Source organism: Gopherus flavomarginatus, chromosome 2, assembly GCF_025201925.1.
Source record: "Gopherus flavomarginatus isolate rGopFla2 chromosome 2, rGopFla2.mat.asm, whole genome shotgun sequence".
Lineage (NCBI taxonomy): Eukaryota > Metazoa > Chordata > Testudines > Testudinidae > Gopherus > Gopherus flavomarginatus.
Genome location: NC_066618.1, coordinates 192,332,358 through 192,353,011, shown reverse-complemented (window position 1 = coordinate 192,353,011; position 20,654 = coordinate 192,332,358). Strand labels below are relative to the sequence as shown.

General features: G+C 42.1%; 2 protein-coding genes across 6 annotated transcripts in view; one reads left to right on the top strand and one right to left on the bottom strand.

Moving 5' to 3' along the window:
• The window catches only part of CARMIL1 (capping protein regulator and myosin 1 linker 1), a 280,248-nt gene that overhangs the window by 102,577 nt on the left and 157,017 nt on the right, over nucleotides 1–20,654 (bottom strand). For all 5 annotated transcript variants that reach the window (XM_050941772.1, XM_050941775.1, XM_050941773.1 and 2 more), the window contains exons 13-18: nucleotides 20,419–20,522; nucleotides 16,940–17,017; nucleotides 16,770–16,846; nucleotides 13,310–13,414; nucleotides 6,646–6,715; nucleotides 1,073–1,154 (exon numbers count right to left, since the gene is read on the bottom strand). In XM_050941772.1, coding sequence (XP_050797729.1) covers nucleotides 1,073–1,154; nucleotides 6,646–6,715; nucleotides 13,310–13,414; nucleotides 16,770–16,846; nucleotides 16,940–17,017; nucleotides 20,419–20,522 — 516 coding nt within the window. The remainder of the gene's footprint in view (nucleotides 1–1,072; nucleotides 1,155–6,645; nucleotides 6,716–13,309; nucleotides 13,415–16,769; nucleotides 16,847–16,939; nucleotides 17,018–20,418; nucleotides 20,523–20,654) is intronic.
• LOC127045612 (uncharacterized) overlaps nucleotides 1–20,654 on the top strand; it is a 251,489-nt gene that overhangs the window by 115,401 nt on the left and 115,434 nt on the right. The window lies entirely within an intron of this gene.

Here is a 20,654-nt window from a genome sequence, read left to right as displayed (position 1 = left end):
GGGACACTTATTTTAAATTCTTTTATTTTTAAATCTTTTGGTCTCCTTTCATTTTCCATCGTTCCACAAGGCAAGCCTATTGTTTGTGATCAAACCATTTAAAAGCTCTCTGCTAATCAGCAACTGCATACACAGCAGAAAAAGAGGACGAGGATTTAATCCCTAAACCTCAGTCCACCAGGGAAGACGAGGACAAACATTCTTCTCTTTGTTAAGCAATAGAGATCTTTTCTGTTCCTTGGCTTTGAGAATTAGAGGAACATGCTACATTGCCAGCCTCAACAGTTATATGTACCAACATGCTCTTGCAGCCTCCAGATACAAAGAGGCCTGACGGGCCGGGCCAGTTTGTTTACCTGCCGTGTTGGCAGGTTCGGCAGACCGTGGCTCCCATTGGCCGCAGTTCGCAGTACCAGACCAAAACTTCCCAACGCCCCCATTGGTTAAAACAGGCTGCATTTCATCAGGGCTGCCCAGAGGATTCAGGGGGCCCGGGGTCTTCAACGGTCCTGCTTCGGCAGTAATTTGGTGGTGGGGGGTCCTTCCGCTCCAGGACCCACCGCCGAAGTGCCAAAGTGCCCCGCAGTGGGGGGCCCTCGCCACCGAATTGCCGCCGAAGCCCCCGCGGGAGTTTTCCGGGGCCTCCAGAGTGAGTGAAGGACCCCGCTGCAGGGGCCCTGAAAAACTCTCGTGGGGTCCCCTTCGGGGCCCGGGGCAAATTGCCCCACTTGCCCACCCCCTCTGGGTGGCCCTGCATTTCATTCTGTTCTTGGGTGAGAAAATGAATATGCTGCAGTCTGCCTACGATATTGATAAAGGTAATGTTTCAGCTGATGAAACTTACTAGGCACTGGATAACTTTCAGATTCAGCTATCATAAGCTTAAACAAAGCCAAGGACTCACTTTGCTTTGATGCCATTCTTAATAAAACCTGTTGCAATATTGAAAAAACCCACACAAAGCCCTACGGTGCATAAACATTATTACATCACGGGATAAAATGATTTAAATTGCCTTTCTTAATCAGCTTCAGGAAATGCATTACCTTTCACCCCTTTTACATGTACTTACCATTGTCTGAAATGTCTAGGCTGGTGATATTGTGTATTTCTGCTATGCACCCTTCCAGAACTTGTGCACCTCCAGATCTCAGCTAGAGACAGACAAAACATCTGCAACTAATTAAGGTATTTTGATAACACAGAAAATAGCAACAGGAGTTTTGGAAATATAAATGGCACCACACAGAGCAAAAATAGCAGCAACATTATAACTTGTTGACATTAATGCTACAGCCTACACAGAAATCATCTCCACGCTAATCTCTCGTGATATGCATATAATAAAAGAGTAAAATTATCTCTTTTTTTCTGGTAAAAGGTATTGGACAGAAGCTTAACCAGGGATGAGTTTTAATGGTACTGACAAACCCCCTTTTATCCTTCAAGCTGGAAGAAACTTTGGGGTTTGGCTGCTAGCCTTACTGAAAAAATGTTTGAGTGCTTTTAAGTTCCTAGTGGGAAGAATGGATATCAATCAAAGTCAAAGCCAAAGATATTATGCATTCCTTTCCATCCTTGAATTCCAGAAGCAATGTTTTACAGTAAGAGCCTTCTGCTACCTCTAAGCACCAAAGCAAGGTGCTCTGTGCAGCAGAGGGAAGGGGTTGGTGATAAGGAGCAACAAGTCAAGGATCAACAGAGGTTTGGTGTTTTTGACCAATCATGACTTTTTAAAAAAACTTTATAACAGTTGTAATATGTAATAAAATCATAACAGCTAGGATTAAAAGATGAGCTTTTCCTTATTTCAAAATGGGGATGAGGAAAAACATTAAGACAGAAAGGATTACTTGTGTGGTTTAGGGTACTGCATTATTAATCTGAATTATTGCAGCATATTAAAATACAGTTTCAAGATTCAGTGAAATGTCTGAAAAAGGCTTCAAAGGGAAGTACAATATCAGGGATACAAATTATTAAAACCACAGACTTTAAAAGGTTATTAGCTCTTGACCATTTCTATGAATTGCATATTCAAGTAATGTTTTCAGGGAAGGAAAAACCTTTTCATATTTCTTTTTAACGCAACACAATCACATCTTCCCTAGATAAACATCACCCAGAGTAGGACCACTTTAAAAAAAAAAAAGAGCAATGATACATTATTTTCTGGTTTTCATGAAACCAAAAGACAGGATTTATAAGCATAAAGCTGCCATTTCACCCTTTTTTTTTTTTTTTTTGGCGGAGGGGGGACAAACAGTGTCACTGTTATATTGCTATAGATAAAAAAGGGACAACATTTCACCTCATTTGTAGATTTGATCAAATATCCTGAATCAAGTCAGAAGATTTTTGTGAATATTCTCTAAGCAAAAATGGTCCTTTAACCCAGCTCTAATCCAGATTCACTAATATTTTGCAGCAATATTTTTGAGTTCCAGCAATTTTTAAGAAAGGTTGTAGCTTTCTCGTCGGTGGACAAAGAGCTTAATGCCCCAATTTGGACTTTTATTACAGTGATTGGCCCAAGCTCAAATATTAGATACAAAATATGCCTAAACCAAGAAGGATATTTTGCGCCCAGCCCCTCTTTTTTTAAACGGACTGAAAGAAAACCCTGGATCCAAACCCTCTTGGAACTGGTAGAGTTAAAAATCTAAATCTGGATCAAAATTTGTGCAGCTTTACTCCTTCTCTAATTTACTAATAGCATTTGTAACACTTGCAGTATGCGTGCCAGAATCATTCCACTTCACTTTGGAATTTGCTCATTGACTCAGACGCTACTAGAAAACCCCTTTACACAAGCTGCCACGTTAATGATTGTTAAGCCAGTGGAACTGGTAGATTATACTGACTCAGCCTTTATTTAATTTGTCTTTTTAAAAATATGGACGTTTTACTGGCGTATTATAAATTTGGCTTTGCTCGGACTTGAACTCGTGTTAAATAAAAAAGATAAAGTACAACTTAAACAAACATTTCTCTGAGTACACTTTTTATTGGCTACATTTCAACAGACTGTCAGTTTCTGTACTCACAGAATTCCTTTTTGGATTCAAAAAGTCTTATCAGATTCTGTATCAATCAATAGTATGGTACAATTTCTCTGCACCAAAATCGGGCTTAAATGCTAATTCTGTGCATGCTTCAAATACACACAGGAACAATTTTTGAAGGGCAGCTTTTAAGTTTGCATCCACAATTTTATATACCTCTACCTCAATATAATGCGACCAGATATAACACGAATTCGGCTATAATGTGGTAAAGCAGCGCTCCGGGGGGGGGGGGCAGGGCTGCGCACTCCAGTGGATCAAAGCAAATTTGATATAACACGGTTTCACCTATAATGCGGTAAGAATTTTTGGCTCCCGGGGACAGCATTATATCGGAGTAGAGGTGTATTTGCAATCTTTAGGGGAAACAAATATGAGAATATTGATGTCTACTTAATGTAAGTGTAAAGAAACATTTGATCCCAAAAGTCACAGAGAATCAAAATTATATTATTTGCTCCCACAAAAGACAGCGTACAAAAATAGAGATTAGATTTACAGTCCTATGTAAACTTGACCCATGACAGGATATAAAAACCCACATCCTGTGTCCATACTTCTGAGATTACAAATACCAGAATATCACATACTAAGAACCAGCTCTTCAGCAATTAAAAAGCAGAAGGCACAGCAGAATCTATAATGTACCAGTATGCGGGGAGTGAAAACAAAGCTGCTTACTGATTCAACGGTTAATATGCTAAAGGTAAGGCATGGAGGGTACTTACACAGTGACCAAGCTAAGGGAAGCAGAAGGGAAAAGAGTGAAATATATCAGTGCTGAGCAGGTAAAAAAAAAACTGCAGTTTTCATAATAAAATTAGCAATATAAAACAATCAAGCTCTGGATTGGAGTTAGTACACCAGAAATTTGATGTGCAGGCAAATAAAGAGAAAAGAAAGGAAAGGAGACATTTCTCTTTCCATGCAGAATTAAGGCCCCTGGCCCTGCAGCCTGGATATAACATTGCATGAGCAGGGAGAAGGAAGGACAAAGATGGAAGCATCAGGGCTTCCTGCCTCTTATTGTACACCCTCATGGGAGCTTGAGTTGGGAGACAGGAGGAAAACTGACTCACAGGCTTTATTGCTGGGCAAAGGCTGCGCTGATTTCATCCAGAGCGAATCAGTGGACTAACCAGGCCTGGGTGAGCCAGTCCCAGCTCCTGTTATGGTGCATCCTACCCTACATTATGGATGAGATTGTTGCAAGCATAACTTTTTTTAAAAAGCACAAGAGGATGGATGAAGTTTAGTCATGGGGAGACAAGTCAGGGCAAGCGAGTATGGAGAAATGTCAGTTGACGGACTGGCTTGATTTTCTCTTTTACAGCTGTTTTAAGTTCAGTTAGTCTTGAGGGAGGTAATCCTTCAAACTAAGCTAAGCAGGAAGCCTATTTAAGTCACCAAAAGGCAGACGAGAACATCTTCTCCTGACTGTCGCATTACTCCTGGTTTACTCTTCCTCCAGTGGGGCAGGAACCACAGCACCAGTACAGGCTTGGGCAGTTTAATTAAGAAAGACATGGGTGAGAAAGGGGCTGGGCTCTCTACACAAGATATGGAAGAGGGCTCACAAGGTGATAGGTATATGCCATGATCAGACTTGGCTCAGTGTCTAACACAGCATGGCCACCAACTGAGCGGCTTCCCCCGACCCCCAGGACCTGGTGGTTTAGCTTTCTCCTCTACTGACTGCAGAAACTACCTAATTCAATAAACTGCCCCCATTAATGCCAGTCCTTAAAGCCATGTCTGAATCTTCCTTCCTGTGAACCCCAGGCAATTATGTATGTAATATACAATCATTAAAGTCAACTGCTCTTCAAAATAACCCCAAAAAACCCAGGACTCCATATTGTAAAAAATGGACTTCAAAACTACATCTCCCATTCCTCCCTCCCTCTTCCTGACTTGAAAGCTATCTTATTTGCAATTTACACACTACTGCTCTTTAAAAGAAAATGGTTTCAAAAGAATACAATAGATCAAAACAAAGTACTAAATGCATTCAAAAATAAGTTGAGTTTCCCTTATCAGGGAAGCTCCTAAAATAATTCCCACTCTTTATCATGTTCATCAAGTTGACCGCTCTCCTATGTAGAGGGGAAGAGCCAGATTTGACAGGCCCAGAATTTAAGCTATGCCAAAAATACTTTTTTATTTAAATCTTGAAAAAAATCCACCAGTTCTCACCAAATGAGAGCTGCCAACTTCTCTTTTAGGAGACCCACCAAAACCAGACTCTGGGTTATCTGATTATTGGATATGCAGGTAGTGAGCTGAACCTCTGCTCTGTCAGTGTGCTTCTCTCCAGAAGCACTTCAGAGAGCAGGATTTTTGTATATTTCAGTGCTCTGACTGCTCACAAAAAATCAATCAGACAGATGGGGACCATGCAATGTGATTAGGCATGTCATGTGAAAACACACACAAACCGAAACAGCTCATGAGGTCTTATTTTCAGGTCAGCTAGCCTCAACTTTTCCTATTCTCTTTTCTCAACAAATCTCCATTAATTAATTCCCTTTCTTCATACTGGCTCCCAAGCATAGGCATAGTTTGACTTCTATATTTGGGGGGCAGCTCCAGTCTGCCCAACAGGACAACAAATAAGGGGTAGGAGGGAGGGGCAAATTCTATGCCTGCTCGAGGCCTGCAGTTTGAGAAGGCAATGTCCCCTGTACCTCCCCCAAACTACGCTCATGCTACCAAGACATTATGCATCTGGTCCAGAGATGCAGATATACAGCTTAGTTTGAAATTGACACAAACAGCACTCCATACATACCACTATGCATGCCCCTCCACTAGGACATTCAAGTCACCTTTACAAAAAACTGTGGGCCCTTTCCTCTGGGGTTTTCACTGCTAAGCTTATGAGATAGAGTGCTCAATGCCCCAAAAGAGCGCTCAGCACATAGCAAGCTCCAGCCTGCGGAAAGGGCAGAGAACTGAAGCAAAGTAGTAAACTCTAGCTTCACACTTCCAATGGATTATTAGAAACAAGGGTGCTTATTTATTTATTTATTTATTTACTGGGGAAAAATTCAAAGAACATTTGGACAATGCCTCTTAAAGTGAAAGAGATGTTTAAATAATCTCTTACCAGAGGTTGCAATTGGGACTAGAAAACCAGAGTTTCCTAAGAGTGAATCTGGGAAGTCTCAAAGAGAAATTGGGGAGAAGAGAGTCAGACTGCAGAAAGAGCTTCAAGATATGGAGCCTGCTCCCATCCATTCAGCTCAGGTTCCCTGGGGTTTAGAAAAGCCCACCTCACATTACAATACAACTCCATTTTACAGAGGCTGCCATGCCTCTAACAATGCAGTGCTCTGCGTCGTCAAGAAAAATCTTTGCAACGAGCATTACCAGACAAGCCCACTATCGGTTACTACTAATAGTTTTACTCTTATTTGGTTGGCATAATATAGAGAGCAGCTAATTTTTATTAAAAAAAAATGGATCATTTCTATATCTTTTAACTACAAAAGAGGAGCAAATGGTTCCATGTATCTGAGAAAAAGAGTAATTCTAAGTAATTGCCACTTTCCAACTTGTTCTGATATATTATTCTTACCTCACAGCTACTGAGATCTAAAGACACCTCTTTCAGGTTCAGATTACAAGCCAAGCCTAATAAGAGTGCTCTGAAAAAGATCAAGATTAGAAGCATTATAAAACCCCAAATTCACAGCAAAACCCAAGTAGTAATAACTCCAATAATTCAGAGAGCCATATCAAAACAAAACACAGCAATTATGTTACTCTTAAATGGAAATGACAGTGTAACTCATTATGTTACCATTAGAGCCCTGCAGCGAATTCAGAAGGGATGTAATGCAAATAAATACACAGTAAAACAGATTGTGCATCAACGTTTAATCGTGTTCATCACAAATTTCCTGCATTTTCATCACAAGAACATTAATGATTACAATATTAGAGAGCTATCATGGCAGTACAGTACAAACTATTTCCCAAAACTTGCAGGAAAAATATTATTTTGGTTTTTTTAAAGTGTATGGTGCACTGGAATTATGCTGCAATTAACCTTAGAGCAGATAAACAGTATTTTCCCTTTGAACACAGTATTTAGCTTTTAAAATTAAACGTCAATTACTTGAAAATCTACATTTTCACTTGGCAAAGGTACACTGCATTATACAGCATTACTTTCATCACATAAACATAGCCATCGTCAGGGCATGCCAGTCATTGCCTTGGGAGAGCCCACTCACCTGTATTATCACCTTAGCGTATGATGCCATTGTCAATTCACAACATGGCACAGACCAGGTGACATCATAGCCTAAAAGCATGTGAATGAAATGACCTTCAGCTTATCCACATACATGCCACTAATGCTGCAGCTGCTCTTCGCAGTTTGAACAAGCAACTGCTAGTCAGCTGTTTTTACATAAACGTCACCCATTCTGTTCCCTCAGAAGTACGGCATTTCAAAGAAGTGCCAACATATAGACAATTCTCAGTTTATCCATGCTGAGAATTTCAAAGCGCTATTCCAAACAACATGGGTGCACATTACCTTTAAATTGCATGATACACAGAAGCAGGATTCCAAATTGGAGGGGGAGGCGGGAAGTCATAGAACTGAAATCCTCCAGGGTTGTCTCAAATCCATCCTTAATATAGCTCCACTGTTAACAGAATTGCACCAGGGATGAAATTGTCCCACGTAGCTAAATGCTACTGTTTGTATTGGGACCTTAGTACTAGCAAGTATGTAAGTATGTGTGCTTCTGAGAGCACTTCAGACAACTACTAGTGGCTTTGTATGGAGGAGGCTGATGTTAATCAATTATTCAACAGAAAGATGAAATAACTTTTTTGCCTGCCCTTCATTTCAGTCAGGGTCAAGCTAACAGAATCCGAAGTATCAGTGAGAGACAAAACAATCCTGTTCTGCTGAGCCACATGCCTCAAAGAGACCAGGTGCACTGCAGATAATGTGTAACGGCTGGCATGCTGCGTACGAAAGCAACAGCGAATCAAAATTTTCATACCGGAGCCCCAACAATCCTTCACGTAAACCTTTATATCTGCCCCTTGATGTGAGCAGTAGATTCAATCCTTTTCTATTAATTCATTTATTTTCATTGTAACAACCGAGAAAGTAACTTTGAAAAATTGCTGCTGTATCAGCTCAGTAACAGCTTCCTAAAGCTTCCGTTTTCTGTCAAAGCTCCCTCTCCATAAAAACCTCTCTGAAACATGCGGTTACATGATAGAGCGAAGGTCTGACTGAGACACTTCCTAAATATTTTTAGATCACATACCATTAAAGTGCAGGTCTACTCTAAAAAGCTACTATGTAGACATGGCATACTGCCAGCGCTGTACACACCCCTAAGATCTTAGAGTCAGCATCAATTCTTTTCTTCTCATAAATTAGCAGTAATAAAAGACACTGCAGGCCAAATGTTGTCCTCATTACACCTGTGCAACCCCACTGTGTTCTAATTATGCCCTCACGAACACCTGTGCAACCACTCTCTTCAACGGAAATGCACAGGCAAAACTGAATGGCGCACTGGAAAACTGCCAGAGTTCATGTTCCAGGATCTTCAGCTCCGCAGCAGAGAGGCTGCCAGCCCCCCGAGTTCTGGCTGGAGCATGAGTTCTCCAAGCTGCTAGACTCCCAGCTCCATGGCAGTGCTGCCAGGATTTCTGCTGCAGAGTGGTGAGCCTAGAATTCTGAAAGCCCAGGCTCCAGCTTGAGCTCCAGGGCACATCAGGGCTGCCAGGCACCCTGCTGTGGATCTGGGAGCATGGAAGTCCTGGCACAGGTTACAGCTCCAGGGAAGTCCAGTTTGCCCAGTAGCCTGGAAGACCATAGCAGGGTTGCCCGAAGCTGCAGACCCTGGGAGTCCAGGCAGTTGCTAAGACCATTGCTATTTAGCAGCAATGAAACCATCAAGAAGGTCAATTTAACATATTGCATTTTGGGATCACCATGTTTCAGTGTTTCTGAAACTAAATTTTTAGGAGAGGTGGGGAGGGGGGAAGGTTTCCTTGTTTATGGTAAGTTTAATTAACATTTGGTTTCATTCCAATTATAAACTAAAGCAAATTCTGACATACTGAAACTTCAAGCAAACTGAGAACCCTGAATGAAATTGTTACATCCAGCTCTAGTAAATGTATGTTCAATCACTAAAGCAGATATAACTGAATACGTGCAAGCAGCAGATGTATTGTTTAACGTGGCATCATTTTCACAACTTTTCAGAGAATATAGTCTAGCAGTACAACAGTCAGGACTTTAAGGCTCTATTTCCAGTTCTTCCACTGGCTTGCTGTTTGACCTTGGGTAAGTCACTTAACTTTTGTGCGCCTTAGCTTCACATTGTAAAAACGGAATTTTTCCCTCCTTCTCAGAGCTGTTGCAAGGTCTATGTGTGCAAAGTGATTAGACATACACAAATGAAAGATGATAAAGAAACATTATTGGTATCGTATATCAGGTTACTTCTCAAATTCCCTTGATTCGCCTTCATTTCCAATTTACTTAAGTAAGTGATCCTCTATTTAGAGACCTCTGTAATAATTAAAGCCCAATAAGTGTGAAAACAGCAGTTTCAGACAATCTTATAGCTTCTTCATGATCTAAACCAGAATTTTAGGGCTTGTCTACATGGTGGGGTGATGTGCCCTATGGAGGTATAATTCTAAAACAGGGGTGGGCAAACTATGCCCCATTGGCCAGATCCACCCATCAGGGCTTTGGATCTAGCCGGCAGGATTGCCATCCCCATGGCGCTGCAGGTCCCGTGCTGCTCCTGGAAGCGGCCAGCACCATGTCCCTGTGGCCCCTGGGGTGGGGGTGGGGGCACAGAATGCTCCGCACACTGCCCTTGCCTGCAGACACTGCCCCCCGCAGCTCCCATTGGCCGGGAACGGGAAACTACGGCCAATGGGAGCTTCGGGGAAGATACCTGCAGGTGAGGGCAGTGCACGGAGTCCTCTGCCCCCCACACCCACAGGCACGTGGTGCTGGCTGCTTCTGGGAGCGGCACGGCACAGAGCCAGGGTAGGCAGGGAGCCTGCCTTAGACTTGCTGCATGCCACTGCCACCCTGGAGCCGCTCCAGGTAAGCGGTCCCAGGCCGAAGCCCACACCCTGAGCTCCTCCTGCACCCCACACCTCAAACCCCTGCCCTGAGCCCCCTGCTGCACCTCATACCCCTCCTGCACTCCAACCCCTTATCCTGAGCCCCTTTCTGCACATTGCACACCCTCCCGCACCCCAACCCTCCATTCATGGCCCTGCATGCAATTTCCCCACCCAGATGTGGCCCTCGGGCCAAAAAGTTTGCCCACTCCTGTTCTAAACTGCACTAATGTGGTGTGCATTAATGGGTCTGCACAAACAATGTTGAGTTGCACTACATTAAAGCACACTGGGGAACATTTAGTGCACACCAGCAAGGTCTACATGGACCAATTAATGCACAACACATTTGTGCACTTAAAAACTCAGAGCTCTGTAGTGCTCATTACCCTACCATAGACAAGCCATTAATTTTATGTAAGTTTAAAAAAAATCATATTTTAGACAAAAATGCTAACAATCACACTGAAAACATACTGAGTCCCAAGTACCATCATGGCTGAAACACTTCAGCTCAGACTGAGGGAAAACCGTAAACCAAAGAAACAGCACAATAATGAAACAGCCAAACAATTTTATTGCTTTAAATAAAACAGAAAGAGGGCTGCAATAAATAATACCATACTGCTGAAAGTAGATAATTAAATACCATGTGGTGTATTGTGAAAAGGGTTTTTTGAGGGCATCTTTAACAAATTAGGTTCCAATTCTGCAAACACTTAGGAACATGGTTAACTTTAAACCCATGAGTAGTTACATCCAAAGATTAAATTTGCAGAATTGGGGCCTTTGGTCTTTTTTACTCTAAAGGGACATTAAAAGGTCTCATGCCATTTTTCATAACAACAACATTTGTTCCATGCTGATGGCTACATATTTCCTTTTCTCTCATTGCTATACACATCCACCATGCAGTGAGCATCCCCGTGGGTTAACTATAACCAATATGTTTTTCAACACCATGCCTTTGCCTACACTAGGTGGTAAGTAGTGTTCAAGAACACTAATTAATACAACATTTTCTCAGTCTAGGCAAAGCCTAAGACAGGATATAACAAAGGAGAACATAACAGAGGGAATGGAAAGAATGGAAGATAATGGTTATACAGTTCCTCAGGCCGGTAAATTAACCATGTCTTATTTATTTATCTCATCTACTCTTCCCTCCCCTGTATCAATTTGCATCTAAAAAACAAGCTATGTTATTCTTTAGCTTATGATATTTGCTGTGATTTCCACCCCCTCTATCCTTTCCACTTTTCTTTCTCTCCTCTGCTGATTCCATCCCAGATTTTTCCTCCAACCGTAACCCATTCACTAGCTCCAGACTTCCCCCTCCCCTTCCCTGATTTAGCCTTTAAGCTATATTAAATTCCAGTCCATTAACTAACCACCTATTAAGTTACTGCCTGCTTCCCACATCTTCCTCCACATCAGACCAACTCACAGGCTCTGATTACACTGGGATTTAGAAAATGTTAGCTAACTAACACATTCTAGAAGTCTAGTGTAGACAGAGCACTGTGTAGCAATATTAGCTAGACAAGTAGAAACCTAGGGGAGAGCCTAGGCTTCGTAACAGTGTTGGCTGATGCCTGAGCACCCACTCTTTATTGTGACTTCTGGCTACTCTTTATAGGGCAATCATTTTTGTATCTCCCAGGCGTGGTTCATTGTGTAGTTAGGGTTGCCCAGCCCTCCATCCCTTAAAGGAAGAGCCACCTTGTTACATACCTCCCCCGGCTTAGAACCTTGCCCACCCCAGGACAAGTTCTACCTAAAGCAATACTTTCCCCCCACCATCCAACTCCACTGTTGCTGACAATGTGATTGTGGGGCCTGATATCTCAGATTCTCTAGCATAATGAGTGGGCGATCTCTCTCCTCTAGAGTCATCTGATGCTCCTCTGCTAACTGCTCCCTTTTTCGTAGGGCCTGCCACGTCTCCTTCAAGGCAACAAGTTCCTTCTGATCCATCTCCATCAGAAAAGCCTCTCTTCCCAGTGTTGTATTGCACTCTTTGCAGCTCTAAGAGGGGCTGCCATGACAGCAATGTCCACTTTCACAACAGTCTCCGTGTTTGTCCCCTTCTCCCAAATACTAATACCATCCTGCCATTCTCGGGCACCCGCCCAGTTTGGTCACATCCCCAGCAGTCAACTCTGGCTTTATTTCCCTCTCTGCTCAATCACAGTTCACTGTCCCAACTTGTTTCTCTCACTTCAGGCAGACAGGACTGACACGCTTCTGGGAACACACAGACTGTTCCACCCTTCAACTCTCCCTCACTCTCCCTTGGTCTGCAGGGCTTTTTCCTTCCCTCAGACCCCATTATTCAAGGGGCAGATCTTCTTAATATACTCTACCTTGCCACATCTAAAACACTGAGATGGACCCTTATTCTGGGTCCTTGCCCTCTCATGTTTGTTTTTAATTATGCCTCTCCCGGCAGTAGCAGTACTCAAATGTGTTGAACCATGGTCTTCCACACCGGAAACACACAAAGACATTCCTCCTTCACAGGTGGTGGCAGTCTCTCTGCAACACCTTTGGGCCCCAAACTCAACCATCTATTCTTCCTGCTGCAAGGCCAACTGTGCCTTCTGCTGTCGCTGCCACTACTGCTGCTCCTGCAGAAGAACTACCTGAGTCCACTGCACTGCTCAGCTAGCAGAAAAATGGCTTCCTCCAGTTTCTGCATCTACTTTCCCCCCAGGCCTCCTGCTTCTCTTTTTGAGAGGAGGGGGTCCCTGCAGCAGGCTATGCCAGATGTAACAGGGTTGGCTGACTCCTGAGCGCTCTTCATTGCAGCCTCCTGCTGTTCTTCATACGGCAATCACCCTGATCTTTCCCAGGTGTGGCTCATTCTGTGATCAGGGTTGGTTAGCCCCAAGCCTTAAGGGTCAAGCCAGTCTGTTACATTACAACTCTGCCAGTTCTGCATGGGTGATCATTATGAAACTCACTTTCTCAGTGACAAACTGTAAATGGTGCTCTGAATAATGTGCAGATACGATCTGCTTTCCTCTCCATTTTCAGCATTAGACATGTATATAAATAACCATGCAAACTGTGTCTTTAAGATACAGGAAAATCAATGCAGTACTTACTTTAGAGGCTCAGGAGACAGTTTAGTCCCTGAAAAATTGATTTGCATCAAAGCAAGCGAACTGCTGAAAAACTGTTTGAAAGATGGAGGAACTTCTTTTCCTTTCCTGTAAATTGGGGGTGTGGGGAGAGAAGGGGGAGAAAAAGCAACATTTGAACATCCAACAGATTGCCAATTCATGATGTCAGGGTCAGCAGCACTCTTTTTTTAGTAATTAATGTACTTCATCTTTATCTAGGTAGCTTTCAATTAGCTCAAAAACAAAAAGCCATAAAAATGGAGACAACAGCATACATCAATGTCCCATTTCTTGTTCAGAAGGTATTACCAAGTAATGGCTCCTTGGTGACCTACATAAAATAATAAGGTGATGTCAGCTCACTTACTAGCTGACTGGCATTCACAACACCAGGAGAGAAGCAAAGGGTCAAAAGTGTTATGAGAAGGAAATAACTTTTCACCCCTAGAGACAGCTATTGTTTAACGTTTGAATATAGTACCAAGCAATAGGTGTGCAGAAGTGATGCCTCCAGGTAAGACCTGATGCATATTGATCTGGAAAGACAGAGCAGCTTACACGGCTATTTCCTGTGATATAACTGCTCTCCAGAGAGAGGATTCTGCCTCCAGTGCTGTGCTGTCAGTCAATACCCTCAAAAAGACTACGTTCAATAAAAAAAAGGAAAGGAGGGGGTGAGAATAGTCACCACTGACTTCCAATAATAATAAATAATAAAAATAATAATGTGAAAATTGGATTTCAAGAGGAGCAAATGTACTATGCCATTCTGGTATTGATTCCTATTGTTTTTACGCTCCAATTTCAGTATTTAGTGGGCACCACTGCACACTGAATATCTAAAGGGCAGACTATTTGCCACTCTTTTTAATAAATAGTAAAACAGTACCATGGCAGAGTCTGAATCCTACAAAATAAAAATAAAAGCAATGCTTCAGAAGAAGCTCTCAAAAGGCTTCATAAGAGTAACTTTCACAAGCCTGTAAAGCGGGCCTGTATTCTTTTTACAGCGGGAAGACTGAGGCCTAGAGAGGGCAATTGACTCTCTCAGAGTCAAAGAGCCAGTCAGGGCTAGAACTGAGTACAGAACACCACAAACCCCACTTCTCTTCTTCTGATCAGTGTTCTCTTCCTTACTATATTATGCTTTCAGCTTGATTAGGGCCTCATCTTATGTCCACTAAAGTCAACAGAAGTTTTTCAGTTGATTTCGATGAATATGAGATCAGGCCTCCAAAATTGAGATAGTCAGAAAGATACAGAGAAAACAGTTTTTTCATCCAAATTTGTCAACACATCAAAACAAACATTTTGTAGAGTCTGTTCAATTTCAACAAAGTTCTGATGGAACAGGCAGGGCTCCACTGGAATTCTGCCTAGTTTTCTGCCAGCCTGCCTGGTAGGCTGATGAGGAACCAGTCCACCTTGAAACTCTAGGGAGCAGCGGCTCCAGGCACCAGGTCGTCGTGAGGGCGGCAGTCAGGCTGCCTTTGGCAGCGTGCCTGCAGGAGGTCCCCGGTCCCATGGCTTCGGCAGCAATTAGGTGGTGGGTATGCCAAACCCGTGGGACCAGAGACCTCCCACAGGCACGTCGCCGAAGGGAGCCTGCCTGCTGTGCTTGGGGCGGCAAAAAACTAGAGCCGCCCCTGACTCTAGGAGCCTCAGCTGCTCAGCAGCCTAGGCTCCCAGGATCCCCCACACTGGGGCAGCCTGCAAGATGGACTGCCTTGGAAACAGGGACCCCAGTATTTCCAGGGTCCCCGCCTCCATTCCCTTTCACAGAGAATTTCAAACTTTTTGGTTTCCGTTTTGCACTGGAACGAAATCAGATTCAGAAATATTGAAATCCTCTGTTAAATGACATTATCTTTTTATGCCTAGCTCTACCCTAAAAGAAAGGATTATTCTGCAGTTGGGGTGGGGGGAAGAGGGAGAGAGAAAGAAATGAAAATAAGCAGATAAGAAAGCACTGAAAATTAATGTTTAATTTTTTTAGCTAACACTGATTTTCAGTGCAGTTCTGGAATATTGTGCCTACAAGCAGATAAGTCAAATACTTTGGTATAGTACTAATGTTTTTTGGGACTAGGAACTGTGTGTTCCTCGGTGTTTGGAAAGAGCCTAGAACAAGATGGTAACAATAGTAATGCAGGTAGACAACTACACTTAGAATTGCACAAGAATTTCAATTCAAAGGGTCATTTTCAGACACTTACAGGTGACAAAGTTTTATCTTTAGGCTAAAATTTTGCATATTTGGGTTCAGCTTTCAGGAGTGGTTTTGGGTTTTGTTCTGTTGATAGTTTGAGGGAAAACTTCTGCCATTTCTGGGGTGAGGGGTTGAAAGCAACTTATGGTCTGCCAACATTTCACTGGCACTGTGTGTATGTGCAAGTGTAACCTGAGTGGAGTTAATTTTCAATGTGCATGTGGGTATGGAAAGAGTCGGGATCACAGTGAGCATATTATGCAGGACAGCACGTTCTACTGCTGTCTAGCAAATAGCTCCACATGAGGGAATGGAATGGAAAGAGTCAGGGCTCCAAAGGGTATGGGAAGGAACAAATAGAATGAGGCAGGGCTACACTTTATTGAGCCTATGGCCTGACTGAGGCCCCAGCCCAGCAAAGCACTTAAGCACATGCTTAACCATAAGTAAGGGAATAGTCACATTTCAAATTGTGCTACCTACCTCAGTTAAGTATGCGTACAGGTGCTTTGCTGAGTCAGGATCAAAGTGAGCATATTATGTAGGTTAGCTTATTCCAGTGGCTCTCAACCAGAGGTTCAGGGGCCACGAGCTGTTTTTAGGGGGCCAAGCAGGGCCAGCATTAGACTTGCTGGGGCCCAGGGCAGAAAGCCGAAGCCCCACCGCATGGTGCTGAAGTCCAGGGCTCTGAGTCCTGCCACCCAGGGCTGAAGCCTGAGCAACTTAGCTTTGCAGGGTCCCCTGTGGCGTGGGGCCCTGGGCAATTGCCCTGCTTGCTACCCCCTAACACTGGCCCTGGCTTTTATGTGCAGAAAAACAATTGTTGCACAGGTGGGCTGTGGACTTTTTATAGCATGAAAGAAAAAGGTTGAGAACCCTTGGCTTATTCTACCACTGTCTAGCAAATAGTGCCATGTGAGAGAATATACTTCGGGGATAAATAACACCTCTGTCACACAGCGCTTAGTTGAAAGTCTAAAGCTGCTTGTCGAGTATCAGAGGGGTTATTGGTCCCTTGAGCCATGTTAGTCTGGATCTGTAAAAAGCAACAAAGAGTCCTGTGGTACCTTATAGACTAACAGACGTTTTGGAGCATGAGCTTTCATGGGTGAATACCCACTTCGTCAGACGCATATGCTGCTTGAGGTCCTCATAAGAAAACTGCTGCAGAAGTGCAAAAAAGAATAATATAATATTTCCTAGAGTTGGAAATAACTATATTTAAACCCATACCTGTGAGAAAAAACTGTCCTGGACAGGCTGAGGACAGCTAGGTGCTGAAGGCATCCGCGGAGGAGAGCTGCACACACCTGAGAAATAAAGAGGATGGTAGGTTTATATCCAATAAACCTGTTGGTAATACTAATGGTGTTTTTTTGAAATACCAAAAGAAATAAGATTACCATGTCTAGTGCGCACTCCGTGTTGGATAAATCCAGATGAACAATGGCATTTGGCTGGGCCAAAAAATTATACAGGCTCTTCAAATGAAAAAAAAGATAAAAATATGAATATTATGTTTTCTACATATTATACAGAATTATTTTTATTTTAACTCTTCATAAACTTCAGACATTTATTTTTAATTGGACTCCAACAGTTTTGACTGAAGGTATTCTCTCTTAATGGATGTAATCTTCTAGCCCTCAAAAGTAAAACATTTCTTAAAATGACAGTAAAAGAATGTTGCCCGGGATCACATTTACCACATAGTATTCTTGACATGCATTATTTGATTCATCTTGAGCAGCTGGTAATTTGCTACACATTTTTCAGAAAGCGTTAATTAATTTTAGTTCAAAATAGACTGGAATGCCATCCAGAATGCATCCATACTCCAAAAAGGCTAATCGGTTTTGAAAGTTTAAGTCAACCCTTTTTACTGCATTAGGCCAGCAGCTAACTTGTGTCTGAATCTTATAATTCTTTCTGACTAGACTTTATTAAAACACACATTTTACCAGTGCCTTAGGGCAATTCAGAGATATTATAAGATAGATCTGATAACATAATATTTTAATGAATGACATGTATTATAATATTAAGGATATTTTACCTATGCACTAGCCTAGGTGAAGATACCTGTTACATCAGACATTTATTTTTAATGTCTAGGAACCATTCAAATTAGAGATAAGAAAAGTTGCCCCTCATTTTCAGAAGTGTTGATCCCCCCCAACTCAAGTGAGATCAAGATGAGTTAAGAGTGCTCAGGGCTTTTGAAAAATCAAATTCCTACAATATTAAGTTATCTAGCCCCTCTGGTACCAATGCATTATTGTTCCAGGGCTAGTCTACACTGGCAATGCTAAGCGCTGCCGTGGCAGACTTTAAAGTGGCTTGTATGGTCGCGGCAGAGTGCTGGGAGACAGCTCTCCCAGGGCTCTAGAAAAACCACCTCCACGAGGAGAGTGGCTTCCAGTGCTGGTGCACGGTCTACACTGGCGCTTTACAGCGCTGAAATTTGCTGTGCTCAGGGGGGTGTTTTTTCACACCCCTGAGCAAGAAAGTTGCAGCACCGTAAACTGCCAGTGTAGTCAAGCCCTCAGTTTAATTTTAAATGGTAAACAATGGAGCTTCCATCTCTTCTGTTGGAAAAATTCCACAATTTAACAGATCTGATTGTTATAAGTATTTTCATGGTATTGCACCTAAGTTTTACATTGCTAAAATTAATGTAGTTAATATACTAGATACATCCCCTTGTGCCACTTAAAAATGTCTCTTCCTTCTGGTGTTTGCACCCTTTAAAATACTTGCAGCCAGCTATCACTTTCCCCTTAACCACTGTTTGTTTGAGCTAACACACTAATTTTATTATAAATTCTGTAAATCTGTAGTTTTAAGTAAACCACTCTAATTGCATATTTTATTTTTGCTACTTCTCTAAAGGCTCTCATTTGTCAACATTCTTTTAGTTCTCCACCTGAGAGTTCTGCTCTCTTAAGCACAGGACGATGTGTTTTGTAAATGTGTCTATGAATCTCTAACAGATACCAAGGAAAATGGGGGGTGGAAATCACATAAAGCCATAAGGCATATTAATTTGTATACTCAAAGTGTGTGTCAAATGAAGATGGACTCTTGTAATGCTTATTTTGAATTCCTTAGGCTTCATTTCTTAGACATCCCAGCCTGGACACTGAGGATGTATGAATAAGTGAGACTGGGATGGATGTGATGATGAAAGTCTGAATAAAATATTATTTTGAGCCTGATGTCCTTCACCACACAGAAAATGAAACAGAGCTGGACCTCACTGGTGCTGACACAAAAGACCAGACCAATGGACTCTCACTAAGAGGTAATTCCTCAAAGGCTCACAAGTTTCCCCTATTCTGCCCCTAAGACTGTTTGAAATCCAGCCCACTTATTGGCAAATAGCACCACTTGTCCAAACAGCCTTTTTATAAATGAATCTGTTTCTGCTTAGCAGATAACCATCTGTTTCTCAGGTTCCAAAAACCCATGTACAATTATTTTCAGCTTTCAAACTAACCATAAGACAGACAGAAGATAGGTTTAATTAATATAAATTTGGTTACTTTAATGTGGTATTAAGTGGACAATTTTGTATGTCATAAAACCACCAGAGTTTTGACACAATTGGCAGTTTTCTGACTGATTAGCAGAATCTAAGGACTTGGATAGGAGCAAAGTGAAGTGAATTAGTTTAGCTGCATGGGAAGTTTAAAACTTCATTTGCCTTTATACTAGTGTGACTCTGTATAGAAGGAAAGATGACCATGTGTACACTAAGGTATTACCACTGATATATCATCATTGTTGCACAATTGTTATAGATGTTATGCAAAGTATGCCTTGTAAGATATCGTTGGAAAAGTTGTGATCTGTTGAACAATGTTATCCTGTTCATATGCATGTATTATCATTGTGTATGAAGTTCTGAATCCTTGCTATGTGTTTGTATCTCAAACGCCCACTAGACAGATTTACATCCAGACCAGCCAGCTATGGTTGATGGGCCATTACGGAGAATCAACCCTTCCAGTCCTTCCTAGGATGCCTCAAAGAGCAGGAGCACGTAGACAATGGAAGCCCAGTGACTCAGCAGGATCTGTAGAACATGTGATCCCTGACTCCATGTTTGAGACAGTAACTTTCCATGCACATGGACTTGGGGGTAATCATCATTCCCTTGCCTCTTTCCTGCTCTACATCTCTGGATTATGACTTCTAACAAAGAAAAGCTTTGAACAATGGGATGAACCAGAGAGACTTACTGCAAGCTGGCAGATTGAACATCATTGCTATTATACTGATCTACAAACTTTGAAATGAACTGTATTGTGTATGATTCATTTTAACCTCTTAATAACACTCTTTTTCTTTTATATTAATAAACCTTTAGTTTTTAGTTACTAAAGGATTGGCTGAAGTAAGAGCTGAAGTATATTTTGACCTGGGGTGCATGTCTAGTTCTTTGGAATTAGAAGAACCAAATATATGTAATTTTTGGATTTAATAATCATTTATGACTGAAGTCTGGTTTTCTGGGTGGTACATGAGGGGCTAGAAGTCCTGCAGGGAACTGTCCGTGGTTTCAAAATAACTAGTATAGTATTTCGGAAGCACATATTTGTTACTGGCTTGGTGAAATCTGATGATTCCATATACCACCAATTTGGGATACATGCTCTGTTTTCTGGCAGTCTGACATGAGACTGGCACTCTTAGCTATGTCCCATACCAAGCAGCATCACAACTGGAAGGCAATGTTATCACTGTGTCATTTTAATCACCACCAGAACTTGACTTAAACTAATACAATATCACCCACAATACCCCCCCCACACACACACACACATTAAAGATATAAATTTTTTTTTTTTTAGGAATCAGAAGAATAAGGAACACATACGGCAAGATCATCACCCCGGAGAACATTCCCTGAGAGGTCAAGGTAGGTGAGAGTGTTAGCAATCAGCTGGTTGGCACTCAGTGACTGGGAAAGGCTATTCACTCCTGCAACAAAATGTCAATATTCAACTTAGTTGGGCTAAATAAAGAATTAGCATAAATCCTGTCAGGACACAGTTTCAGCGACCACACTGTCAAATATCAATGATCTCCTGCTATCAGAATTGTTACCATTTA